The following is a 14,029-nucleotide window of genomic DNA, read 5'->3' on the forward strand; positions in this document are numbered from 1 at the left end:
AATAATCAAACAGCCAAGAACATAAAAATAGAATTTGATTTAATACAAATAAAACGTCAGTAGATTTTTGGATTTTTTTTGAAGATGTAAACAAAATCAGAACGAGCAACTTAGCACGGAGTGAATAGAAACCAACAAAGTTTACACAAAAATATTTAGCAAATAAACTTTAGTTTCATGGGCTTTTGTTAGACGTAAAATATTTATGTGTTTAAAACAAAAGACTTAAGCAACAAACTTTGTTGTTAGAAATGTTTTAGCATTTCAATTTGAATACAGCAACAGTATTTGTAGGTTAAAACGCAGAAACATTTGTGGGATACAAATTTCCGTTTTAAAAAAAATTAAAAATTTAAATTTTGGAGTTTTAACGCAAATTTCAAAGATTTGTGTGGCGCACAGTGGTTTAGAATGGGTTTTTTCCTGGTCAAAACTCTGTAACTTTTGAACGGATAGAGATATTTTCATAATTCTTTTTTTGTTTGACAGATAACGCAACCGATGCATTATAAGCAATCAATGTCCGTTTAGCAGTTGCAGAGGAATTCAATGTCAAACCTAAAATTTTGAGTTTTTTTCATATTTTGCATCAAAATATGAATGTTTTTGAGTTTTTCATATGTTCCAATCTATTAAAAATAGTCAAGCACCAATAAGCAAACTATAAAAACACAAAAAATAAAATTTGTAAATTTTTTTAATTTTTTTTTTTCAAAAAATTTTAAATTTAAAAATTAAAAAAATACTCCTTGGGTTCATTAACTGATATAATAACTCATTTATGTCAAAAAAAAATGTTCATTTGTGTTTTAAAAACCATGATTCATATGGGAAAAAGGAGAGAAAAACACACACATTTTTACCCATGTAATTTCAATAAATTTAAGAAAGTGTTCAACGGAGGGAAAACTTTAGGTACAATAGTATATATGGTCTGAAAGAGTACACTCTCAAGCAGCATTCTGTGAAAACGAAACTCTGTTCCATGCTGTTCCCTAAAAGTTTTACTCCACTAAAATTGCAATTTCGTTAAAATTCATAATCTGAGAAAAAATAAAATAGCTCACTTTGTGTAAACGCTACGGTAATTTGTTAAAACAATTCTTAAAAGCAACAATCCTACCTCTCCAACAGAAAACAATGAATACAATATCTGTTATAGTTTCCCAGAAATAGCTATTTCTTTCTGAGAAAAAAATAAAATAACTCACTTCGTGTAAACGCTACGGAAATTTGTTAAAACGATTCTTAAAAGCAACAAACCTATCCACCCCCAAAAAATACCATGAATACAATATCTATTATAGTTTCCGAGAAATAGCTATTTCTTTCTCCAGAAATTTGCAAATATTGCGTATTTTCCAAAATTGGGGAAAAATTTCGTCATTAGGAGCACGACACGCCAACACCTTCCAATATTTTGACTAAATTGTTTGGTTTCCTTAGTTTCAATATGTTTACTATGGTGAGAACAAAAAATGGTGACAATAGAAAATGGTAGTACAACACATGTCTTCACGCAGAGAAAAAAATATGATTGATCCAACAATATTCGAAGAGCAAAATATGTATTGTAAAGATATTGTTAAATTCCAAATGTAGTATTGTGATTCCAACAATTGGGTTTTGTTAAATCCAAAAATACTTTTTGTCAACTGAACAATAGTTCTCTCTTTTCTTCGACAATTTTTTCTTTTCTCTGTAAACAAAATTAGATTATGATAGTTCCTACAATCGGTATTGTTAACGATTTTTACAATATTGCAGAAATTCGAAAGTTGTTTTTGTTTTCTATGTTTGGAACAAAATATGGTATTTTTGGATTTGGATTACAATGTTTGAACAAAACAAATACATTTTTTGAACCAAAACAAATATTTTTGTTCCAACAAAAGCGAAAAATATTTTTTCTTTGCGTGTTGGTTCCCTTTTATCTCAAGTGAATGAAAACTTCTATATAACTTCGTCTCCCTGTATTATTTTTTGATGAGTTTTTGTTTGTTTTGCTTAGATAAAATCTTAAATATAAGGTGATTCGATAAAACAAAAAAGAAGTGTTAAGCTCGGCCGGGCGGAACTTTTTTTATCTTCAAAGTACCCAAAATCTGGAGGTATCACTATATATCACTATGTATCACAAATTGCAGATAATTCGGTCAACAAATGTAGCTGAAATCCTCAAAATACCGAAAATCGGGAGGAACTGTTTTATAGGGACTATATCAGAACATAGACCTATGTTATTGTGGATAAGTTTTGTGACCATTGACAACCTCAAATGTTTTATTACAGGTAGTTTGGTCAAGAAGTGTAGCTAAAATCTTCAAAATACCGAAAATCGGGAGGTACCTTTATATGGGGGTTGTACCAAAAAATGAACGTATGTTGACAATTTTTGGTGGAGAAGTTTTATGACCACTGGGAGTCTTAAATGACAGGTTACAGATAGATCGGACAAAAAATGTAGCTCAAAATTCTCAAAATACCGAAAATCTACAGGTACCGTTATGTGCGGGCTAGGGCTATATCAAACCATAGACCTATGTTGACAGTTTTTGGTGGAGAAGTTTTGTGACCACCGGGAATCTGAAATGTTAAATTACAGGTAGTTCGGTCCTAAAATACCGGAATTCGGGATGTAACTTACTGAACTTACATATGTCGAACATTCTTGGCGGAGCATTATTACTTTTGACATAGATCTAGTTCGGATATGAAATATATCGTACCCCCCTTCCGCTGCCTCCTACACAAAATTTCAAAATTGTTCGCAAAACTGCATTTTAAGGACATGTGTCGGATCATTTAACATTTTTTGCAGAATTTTCGACCAATTTTTTTCGCAGGCAAGTTCATACTTCATACTGAGATATTTTCACAAAACACTTAAAACCCCTGCCAGCACCAACTAAAATATCTGATCAGCTAGATCATTTATGACTTGAGTATACGAAGGTCTATATCGGAAAAGACGTTCAGTTACCTCCCTTACGAAAGTTAAAAAAATTCATTGAAGTGAAGTTTAAGGGCTTTTCGAGGATTGCTTTGAAAATTTCAGCCAAGGTAGTCTTAGTGTAGGGAGGGCATTTTTGTTTTCTATGAGAAGACATTTTGGTATTCAATGAGAGTTGAGAGGGTCTTCTCTTATTTATAGAGCTTCTCTGATGGGACCCTTTGGTCCTCTAAAAGAAAACATTTTGTCTGACTGGACCTGCGGTTATTCTATTAGAACTGGTCCTTTATAAGAATATCTGCTGGTCTTCTAATGCATTTCTTTGAGGAAATCTATTGGACTTCTCTGATAAGACCTATTGCTCTTTAATATAAGCATCTGTCCGGCCTTCATTGAAGAGATCTATAGGTCTTCTATATACGTACATTAAGTTCCAAAAAATTTCTCTATCTGACAACACCTTCAGGTATTTTCCTTTACAAAAGTTTCAAGTCTCATCGAAGTTGTCTTTGTGATTATTTTTACAACGATAAAATATTTTTTCGTGGCCAAGTCCATGCTTTCTGACATAATATCCCAAAAACTTTATAAAATCCTACGAATGACTTACAAAATTGGGTGGCGGGCATGTTAAGGAGTGATTGACATTTACACATTGTGTTATTCGAAATTAAATCAAGTTCGAACTTTAACCCCTTCAGTGTCAAAAATAATTTCTGCCTATGTAAAAACATTGCTAAATGTCGAATATATTCGACAAATGGACTGGGAGGGTTAATCAAGTTCGAATACGGACAACTCCTTTCGGTACCTCAATCACAAAAGTTAAAAATTTTCTCTAAAGTGCAATTTGAGGTCATTTCGATGATTGTTTTGAAATTTGCATCGAAGGTAATTCTTGTGATTCTGATTACAACAATTTAAGGATTTTAGTAGGCTAGTCCATGTTTCTTGAAATAATGGCCTAAGAGCTCTTAAAAATACTACAGTGACCAAGTAAAGTGGCTGGTGGGCACGAAAGGAATGACTCCCAAACACACATTGTTTGCATGAAAGACCTATGTATGAGTGATATTATACGTTCGTTTGTATATAACCACTCATACGTTTAGGAACTGGGAGAGTGAACCTTGTACTAGATCGCCCTACTCTACCATAATCGTTTATGTAAATATTCCTAAAGTGTCTATATTTTTGTCGGCACCAAGAAAACAAATCTTTCCGAAATCGTAACGGAATAGGTACGTCCGATTTCATATCCGAACGAATTCGCAACGAAGGTTGTATGTAGTGGTTGACATAATTTTGGAACGAAATATCGAAGAAAATGGAATGGAATTCGGTCGAGGGAAAATTTATTTCCGAATTCAAAAGGAAGTCTGAACAAAATGGGTGGGGAAAACATCCTTACGAAAATAAATAGAAATCAGAAAGATTTTTCCGAAGGGAATTCCGAAAGTGTTCAGACGTGTCGTATATTCGACATTTGATTTGCTTGGCAAATTCATAAGTTCAAAATAAGGCCATAAAAGTCTCAAAGCCCCCTAAATACGTAATTTTTGGGGAAAAGAATTTCGGTTGTGTAGCTGTTATTCCATATGTCCATAGCTAAAACTCTCAATTCACACAGGCTGGGGGGTATATCTCTGTCATCTGTAGCCGATAATTTTTAACTTACATTAACGATATTTCAACCAATAATGAATATTTTGACCTTAAAATGAGAGTTAACCACATGCAATATTTAACAACAACAAAAAACTATCATAAACACAAAATACAACAACAAAAATATAGATGTGTTCATATGCAACTAAACAAGTCTGCTCTAAGACGTCATCAATTACAGTTCACTACTGAAAACTTGCCTTTAAGCAATGACAATGCTGTTGTTAAGTCAATTTTTTTTTGTTTTTTTTTTTTTTAATTTTCATTTGTTGTAGCCGCTACTATTTTGACTTTCATACAAAAAAAAAAACGCCGTTAACATAAAATTGTTATTAAAAATGACTTGAAGATCTCAATATACAAACGAATTATTATTTACAAACTGCCTAGTAGGCATACATGTAAGTGGCTATGTACATACAACAGCAGTCATTTTGTCTGGCTAATAACAATAATAGCTGACTATAGCTTTTGTCTGTTCGACTATCGAATTATTGACTCATTACAATATGCTTGAAGATGTCAGGTTTTTTATATGACTTTTGTTTTTCTTTTTTATTTCACTTTTGTTATTTAATGTTTTTATTTATTTCCATGCTGGTCATCTCAGTTTTTGTGGTATCATTGCATATGATTTGTGTGGCGGAAAAGAAAATATACTATGATGACAGCGAATATAAATAATGAAAACAAAAGACAAATAATTAAATGAACAGCAAAGATTCTCTTTTCATTGATATGGAGATAATGTATGTGTGTTGTTGTCTTTAGCTTCGTCAATGGCTATTTTCTAAACCTGTTCAATTCACAATGCAAATATATAAATGTATGTATGTCAGTTGTCAAAGTGACATCTAATTGTCATATAAATCATTTATTTATTATGTATATTGGACACACCCTTATTGCCTGCCCGACTGACTGACTGACTGCCGGCTTGCCAAATTGTCTTTCAAATAAACCATAAATAATTTAATAGTCTTTCAAAATCTTTGAAAAGATGATCGAAACACGTATTTAGAGTTGTGTTTTTTTCTTGAGGGGACAATATTATATTTTAGTTTTGTTTGTTTAAAAGTGCTAGTAAAATTTGTAAATAAAAAGGAGGGGCAAGAAGGAAATTTTGCCGTATTAAAAATAAAACTATGTTTAATGATTACCTGTTAAAGCGATGATGATCATATCGCTCATTTACTCAACGAGTGGCATAACTCAAAAAAGCGTTTTCTGAGTTAGCAATTTTTATTTTTTCTACGACTTCTACACGCACAGAAAAAATATTTTTCGCTTTTGTTGGAACAAAAATATATGTTTTGGTTCCAAAAATGTATTTGTTTTGTTCAAACATTGTAATCCAAATCCAAAAATACCATCTTTTGTTCCAAACATAGAAAACAAAAACAACTTTCGAATTTCCGCAATATTGTTAAAATCGTTAACAATACCGATTGTAGGAACTATCATAATCTAATTTTGTTTACAAAAAGTATTGTCAATACAGAAAACCAGCCCAGAAATTTTTGATTTGAGTGCATATACTTCTCATATACACTTTTCGCATAACTTGGATATAAATGTCGCGTATAATATTGCAATCATTGATGAACACAATACATGGTTTGCTGCATTGGCTGACAACAAAGACAAACAAAAAGCCACAAGAACCCACCACAACATAAGGAATAATTAAACACCATAACAAACATGAAAAGGAAAGAAGAATGAAACAAAACAGAAACAAATAAAAACAAGAGTCTCACAAGTACATACACACAAAAACAAAGGTAAAGGCAGCATGTCATACAAACACACCACAACTCACCAAAATTGTTTTTTCAAACACGGCATCGAATAGCGAGAGAAGAGAAACAAATTTTCGAAGAACAGAGAGAAATATTGTTCAGTTGACACAAACTATTTTTGGATTTACAATACTACATGAGGAATCCAACAATATGTTAACAATACATATTTTGCTCTTGGAATATTGTTGGATCAAACATATTTTTTTCTCTGCGTGACTTTATCTTGTGTCAAATGTTCATGTTGATATCTCTAAAATTCAACGTTTTTTGAGGTTATGAAGCACTAAAGCACTTCAAATCATGCTCGAACTTGCACAGAAATTTAGTACTTCATAAGAAGTTTTTTTTTTATAAATGAAAAATATGTTTAATGTATTCTTGCGCTATAAATCACGATTTTATTATGATAAATTTTATGTTATTAAATCGAATTGAAATTGTTGGTAGTTGAAAAATTAGTTCCTTTTAAAATTGTTTAATATTTATGAAATATGTACATATGTCATCCTAAATATGTAGCACAATACTTAAATTAAAAATTAATAGATTTTAATAGTTATTAAATTTAACAGAATGAAAACGTGAACTATCTCATATCTACTAATATTTGCTTATTTACTCAATATATGTACATACACATACATATAAACAAATGTACACATTTTGTGTGTAACAAAAAAAAAAAAAAAATAATAATAATTTAAAAGCCGTCTCAATGTGCGTTTGCAAATTTATTGATAGTTTTGTGTTGATGATGATTTGCTTTGATTTTTTTTTTCATTTATTTTTTTTTATGATTTTTCCTAGTAATGAAAACTTAGAACTGTAAACAAACAACAAAACAAGTTGTTGATGATTGATTGCACTAAAAGCAAAGTTGATTATCTTGATGTGTTGTGTGTGAAAAAAGGAAGTAAATCATAAATTAATTTATGAAGCTATTGCTTCATCTTGATAAATGTATTTATTTTAGTTATTTTTTAATACTATTTTTTATTTTGTGATTTTATCAAAAGATTTTTGGCAAAGTATTTAAATTAGTAACAAAATGTTTTTTTTAGCAAACTAACTGTTTTATTTCCGTTCTTGATTGGCAAAAAAACAGAAGTGAATTTAATTTATGGTACTAAAAGTAACTAAAAATTCAAATAATTGCAAAAAAAATACTTTGTTTATATAAAACTTTCTAATAATAAAAAATGAAATATAACTTTATTTTTTATTTATTTCTTTATTCTTAGATTTCTGGTAATTTTTTAAAACAATTGTGTTAAAAATTATGTTATTTCTGTCCATATTTTAATTTAATAAAAATGTAAAATAAAATACCTTCCAAAAAAACGTTTAGGTATTATTTTATTTTTATTATTTTTCTTTTTTTCCTCTTTCAGTCTTCGGAGAACAGTCTTCAACAGTGGTAAAAGGTATTGGATTAACATGTGCTACTCGTTCAACCCTAAGAAAATATAAAACTTGGGGTTGGGCGACAGCTAGCAACCCAGCCTAACAAAGATGCAACATTTGACGAGAACTGCCGTTATATGGAGGCTATTCAAACACATGGACCTACATTAACAATTTTTTTGGAGAAGTTTTCCGATCACTGGAACCTCAAATGTCAAATTACAGGTAGTGCCGTCAAAAATGTAGCTAAAATCCTGAAAATCGGGCGGTACCTCAAAATACCGAAAATCGACAGGTATAGTTATATGGGGGCTATACCAAAACATGAACCTATGTTAACCGTTTTTGAGGCAGATGTTTTGTGACCACTTGGAACCTTAAACGTCAAATTACAGGTAGTTCGGTCAAAAAATGTAGCTAAAATCCTCAAAATATCGAAAATCGGTAGGTACCGTTATATGGGGGCTATACCAAAATACGGACCTATGGTAAAAAATTTTGAGTGAATATGTTTTGTAGCCACTGGGAATCTCAAATGTCAAATTACAGGTAATTGAATCTGAAAATGTTGCTAAAATCCTCAAAATACCGAAAACCAGGAGGTACCTTTATACGGGGGTTATACCAAAACATGGGCCTATGGTGACAATTTTTGGTAGAGTAGATTTGTGACTGGGAACCTCAAATATTAAATTACAGGAAATTCGGTAAGAAAATGTAGCTAAAATCCTCAAAATATTGAAAATCGGGAGTACCGTTATATGGGGTCTATACCAAAACGTGGACCGATATAGTCCATCTTCGAACTTGAGCTGCCTATGGAAAAAATATACAGGGTTTTCTAAAATATAGCGTTATAGCTCAATTATTTTGGACGCTAAAGTGATTACAACAGACGGACATGGCTATATCCTAATGGAAGCGCAGATATTCCATTAGTGGTATTCCAAAAGAAAAACCTGACAATGAAAGTAGATAATCCCACCTTTACAATCCCAATCCATCCGATATTATTTTTTTATACCCCCTGCATTCTGCCTAACTAGGGTATATCACTTTGATGCGATCAATAATGTGGCTTTTAGACCCCTAGTATGTTCGGGCGAAATCAGACAATTTAGACAATTTTAGCTCTGCCCGTGGGTCTTTTTGTCCGTCTCGAATTTGATTCTCGTAAAATCAACTTCAAAGATGGGCCATGTTGGTCCGTAATCTCCCTCACAAAAGTTCAAAATTTTTAATAAAATAAAAGTTCAAAAATTTTAATAAACCTACTTGGTCAAACATTTTATACTCAAAATATTTTTTCCAAACATATATTAAGTTCAAATATGGACTATATCGGTACACTCATTGGAATACCTCCCAGAAAAAAATTAGAAAAGATTCTTACAATTGTGGAAACATGACAAATCTTGGATTATATTGAAGTTTGTTGCATCAGGTTGCCCATGCGATGCGGCCCGTATTGAAATGGAACACATTTTTTCGGGGGTTATACAAATCTAGAAAAATCTGGACAATTTTAGCCCTGACCGTGGGCCTTTTTGTCCGTCCATCTGACTTGTGCGCACGATAATTCTCGAATGATTCATCCGATTTGGTCCAAAATTAAATTCTCATAATATTTTGTTTAAACTAAAATCAACTTCGAAGATGGGCCATATTGGTCCGTTATCTCCCTCACAAAAGTTAAAAATTTTTAAAAACACTCTCGAAGGGATCAACCTACTTGGTCAAAAATTTCATTCTCAAAATATTTTTTCTAAACATATATTAAGTTCAAATATGGACTATATTGGTGCACTCATTGGAATACCTCCCACAAAAATTAAAAAAAAATTTTCTCACAATTGTAGAATAAGGACATGTTTCGGATCGTATTAAAGTTAGTTGCATCAGGCTGTTCTTGCGGCCCGTATTGAAACGGCATAGTTTATTTTCGGTCGCTATAAAAAAAACTATAAAAACCTCTGCCGGCATCAACTAAAATAAATGATGAGCCTGATTACTTACGAATAGAGTATTCGATTCGATCGAACCTTAGGACATCTTAAGATTTCTTTCAAACGTTCGCCAAGTTTCAAAAGGCTCTGTATAGGACAACATCTACGGACATCTCCCTCACAAAAGTTCAAAACTTAGTATTAGAACATTTTAAGAGATGTTGTGTTGACATTTTCGTCGAAGGTAGTCCATATGATTCTCATTATAACGATGGAATTTTTTCGTGGGCAACATGTTTTGTGACATATAAAATTGTTCCACAAACATCTCAGAAGGGACAAGGAATACTTCTGCTCAGAGTGCACTCCGATTCATATTAGCTCAATGATATGGGACTTACTGTTTATCGCCGAGTCCGAACGGCGTGTTTAAAAACAAAACTTGTAGAGAAGTTTTACATGCCTAAGATACTCAGGAAATGTCATATTTTGAAAGTACAATGATATATACGATTTTTCAGAACCAGAAAAAGTTTTCGGAACCCAGCCTGAGAAACTTTATCTTATCACTTATAACTCTGTGTTTCGATTCGATTGATTTCAAAATCACATATTTAAACCTAACTATATTTTTTCACACTTTTGGGAGGCGTCCTTCAGTTTTTTCGAACCCATTGTCTGTTTGTCATGAAATGAAATTTTAAGCCCACATCATGGGTACTATTTTTCATTTTTTTCCTTCAATAATATTTTTTTTAAATTTTAATTATTTTTACAATACATTTTCCAGTCTTTATGTAAAGTTCAAATATGGGTACTATTTTTTTTTTTAATTTTAGGGTTATATCTATTTTTTCAACGTTTATTAATTTTTTTAATTTTTGTAACACACAATTTCTTCCCATCTTCAATTATAACAGTCGTCAGCCATCAGTTTTAGTTTTCACAAAATTATTTGTTTTATTTATCTATTTCCTTTTAAATGTTTTTAGTTTTTTTCATTCATTTCAATATCCAAAACTTACCCAACAAAGTGCCATGACAGGCAAAGACAGTATTCAGGCTAATTGCCAGTAGGACACCGAGTTGTAGTAAAAGATTTGCTGTGATATTTTTCATTTTCAACATTTTATTTGGCACTTTGATTTTTGTTTGAAAATTTTAAACAAATATTTGCTTAGTATTTGTTTGTTTGTTTTATTGATTTATTTATAAGACAAAATTATTTATTTTTGAAATTTGCACGTTGTGTATTTCACCAATTATTTTCTTATAAATAAAATATGGATTTTATTTTGTCACAATTTGTGGATATTTAATATCTCCACAATTTTCAGCCACACAATGTACCAAATATTCGTTGTGGTAACACAACTTTTGGTTTGTTAATTAAATTTATTAATTTGATTTCACTCAATTTTTATAATTTTGTTATATATAATCCACAGAAAATTTTATAAAATTTGTTTTGTTGACACAACTTCAATATCTACTCTCGTTTGTAACAGCCAGCTAGACTTGAAGGCGTCTTATGGCTCACCGGTGGCCGCTAACACACGTTTATATACGACGAGATACAAAAGCCCGCTATTGCCGCTAGCCGACGACGATGGGTGAGAAGATGATGCCAATGAACGAGAAACAATACGGCAAATTATTAAACGCCGAATATCGCCGAATTGATTGCGGCGAATAGAGCGTAAAAACACTCACAATGCTGCCTTTTTCATTGGTTAACATAAAAATAAAGAAATTGAGAGAATTAATGGGAATATTGAATTCTGTTTAACTGCTGTTTTGGTGCGTTGTTTGTCGTAGAGTTTTTAATTTTTATTTTTGAGATAAGATGAGAAAGATGCTCCTTTTCCCATGACATGAAACGTCGCAACTTGTCAAGACTTTCTTTGGGTTGTAAATGTTGCCGAAACACAGTTGTGGCAACATGTTGAAGTACATACATATGCACATATATGTAGCACTGCGTAGGGTTGCCTGAAAGTTTCGGTTATATACATACACTCCGGTTCATCTGAATAGAATCAACCAATTTTGCCTACAAATACTAATGAAAATCGATGCTTAGACCTCCAAAAATCGATGCTTAGACCTCAAGGCTTCGATGGTGACATGAAGCTTGCAGAAAGCTTTTTCATCTGTAGTTCTTCATGCAAAATTAAATGGACTCGATCATTTGAGATGCCCATGCTATTAGCAATTTCACACACTTTTATTCGTCGATCATTTAATACCATATCATGCACTTTGTCTACAATTTCTGATGTTGTTGCTGTTTTTGGACGTCCACTACGTGGTTCATCTTCAATGCTTGTACGACCACGTTTAAATTCAGCAAACCAATTTTTTATTGTTGCATATGAAGGAGCACTTCCACCTAACACATTCACCATATCATTATGAAATTCTTGTCCCGATAAACCTTTTTATGTAAATATTTAATGACATCACGCATTTCTATTTTTTCCATTGTAAAAAAATTGCGGATGCGTCTTTTTTGAACACCTGTTTCTATATGAAGGAGTTGCCAGATCTAAAAAAATTGAAAAAAATTTAACATGTGTTCATAACAGAGATGGAAGTTTCCAAAACACTTAACTTTTTTCTGTTTATACCGCGCTTTTTGCGCTAGGCTAAGAAGTTTCCGAACTGCCCTCGTATAAAAAGATATATTGGTCGTTTATGAGAAGACATATTGGCCTTCTATGAGAAGTTCTATTGGTTTTCTTTGGAAAGACCTAATGGTCTTCTACGAGAAGGCCTATTGGTCCTCTCTAGAACACTATTGGAACTCTCTCCCCATACTTTTATAACTTCTTTGATGTGACGTTTTGGTTCTCTATGAGAAAATTTAATAGTCTATGAGAAGTGGATCTATGAGAACTAAGCTTTCATGAGAAGACTGTTAGCCGTCTATATTAATCTTTGTTTGACTTCGTTGAGGGGGTGACGTAGGGGATGAAAGATACCAAGGAACGGTCCTGACCGGCTTTAACATGGAAAAGTTCAGGACACTGACATCCCCATGGTGTCACCTGGGGAATTGCCTTTAAGGTAGTGAGCTAACATGTGCCGAGCGTTCACCCAAAAGAATTTTGAAAAAACAGCTTACTATGAAAACACGAAAGAAAGGAAAAAACAAACCTCCTCTGACGACCCCCGCAAACGTTTTTAAGGCCCACTATCATGCGAATCTGCACCTGGAATGATCGCACTCTTTATAGAGAAACATGGTTAGCAGTACCAGATTTAAGCATCTGGATATTCATAAGGGCTCCTGGCTGTCTCCAGTTCAAATAACAAGAAATCAAATTGATCACGTTGTGATAGATGGGAGATATGGATCGCGCGTGTTGGATGTACCATCGTTTCGAGGAGCAAACATAGACTTGGACCATACCCTTGTTGCAGCAAATGTACGTCTTAACGTTGCAAATAAAACACGAACAGACACACAGCATATTCCACTCAACTAGCCCAATTTCTTAATGAAAGCACTCCTCGTCCCGATAACATATCAGCACAATGACAAAATATTGCCCACTCCATACAAACAGCGGCAAAATCAGAACTTGGATACTAGAGACCCCCACCAGTAAGACCAGGAGTGTCTTGCTGCTACCAATGAGAAAAATGCGGCATATAGGGATACTTTACTATCAGTAGCAACGCGTAGCGCACGAGAGAGGTATCGGAAGAAAAGGAGAGAGGAGAAAGGTCTTTTCCGCAGGAAAAAGAGATAAATGGAAAAGCGGGAGTGTAAAAAATCGAGATGTACAGGAGCCAAAATGAAGTCCGAAAACTGTACCATAGAGTGAACCATCAAACTGATGGCTTTGGTACAGGCACATACTCCTGTAGAGACCACCGAGGTAATTTGGTAACTGATACAGATAGGGTGCTCGGGATTTGGAAAGAACATTTTTCCAAACAGTTGGTGTCCAATACTAACGACGACAACGATGTTACCACAGATCCAATCCCAGAAGATGGATATATACCGCCCAGCCAAGATGAGGTAAAGACAGCAAGAAATCCCGCTAAAGAATAATAAGGCAGCAGGAGCCGATGGCCTACCAGCCGATCTGTTCAAAACCGGAGGCAACACGCTGATAGGTGTATGCATCTGCTAGTAGCACCATCTGGCAGAACGGGTACCCGACGATTGGAACGTGAGCATCCTATGTCCAGTCCACATTAAGGGAGATAAGACTGTGTGCATCAATTATAGTTGCATA

The 14,029-nt window shown here is 33.1% G+C and overlaps 1 protein-coding gene across 1 annotated transcript in view; it reads right to left on the reverse strand.

Moving 5' to 3' along the window:
* The window catches only part of LOC141389034 (uncharacterized), a 36,016-nt gene extending 24,611 nt beyond the window's left edge, over positions 1–11,405 (reverse strand). Inside the window, exon 1 of the mRNA XM_073960037.1 lies at positions 10,802–11,405. Within this exon, the coding sequence (XP_073816138.1) occupies positions 10,802–10,904 (103 nt within the window). The 5' untranslated portion in view covers positions 10,905–11,405. The remainder of the gene's footprint in view (positions 1–10,801) is intronic.
* Between the last annotated feature and the right edge of the window lie 2,624 nt (positions 11,406–14,029).

This window comes from Musca autumnalis, unplaced genomic scaffold, assembly GCF_047663935.1.
Source record: "Musca autumnalis isolate F117 unplaced genomic scaffold, ASM4766393v1 scaffold_1, whole genome shotgun sequence".
In the NCBI taxonomy this organism is placed as follows: Eukaryota; Metazoa; Arthropoda; class Insecta; order Diptera; family Muscidae; genus Musca; species Musca autumnalis.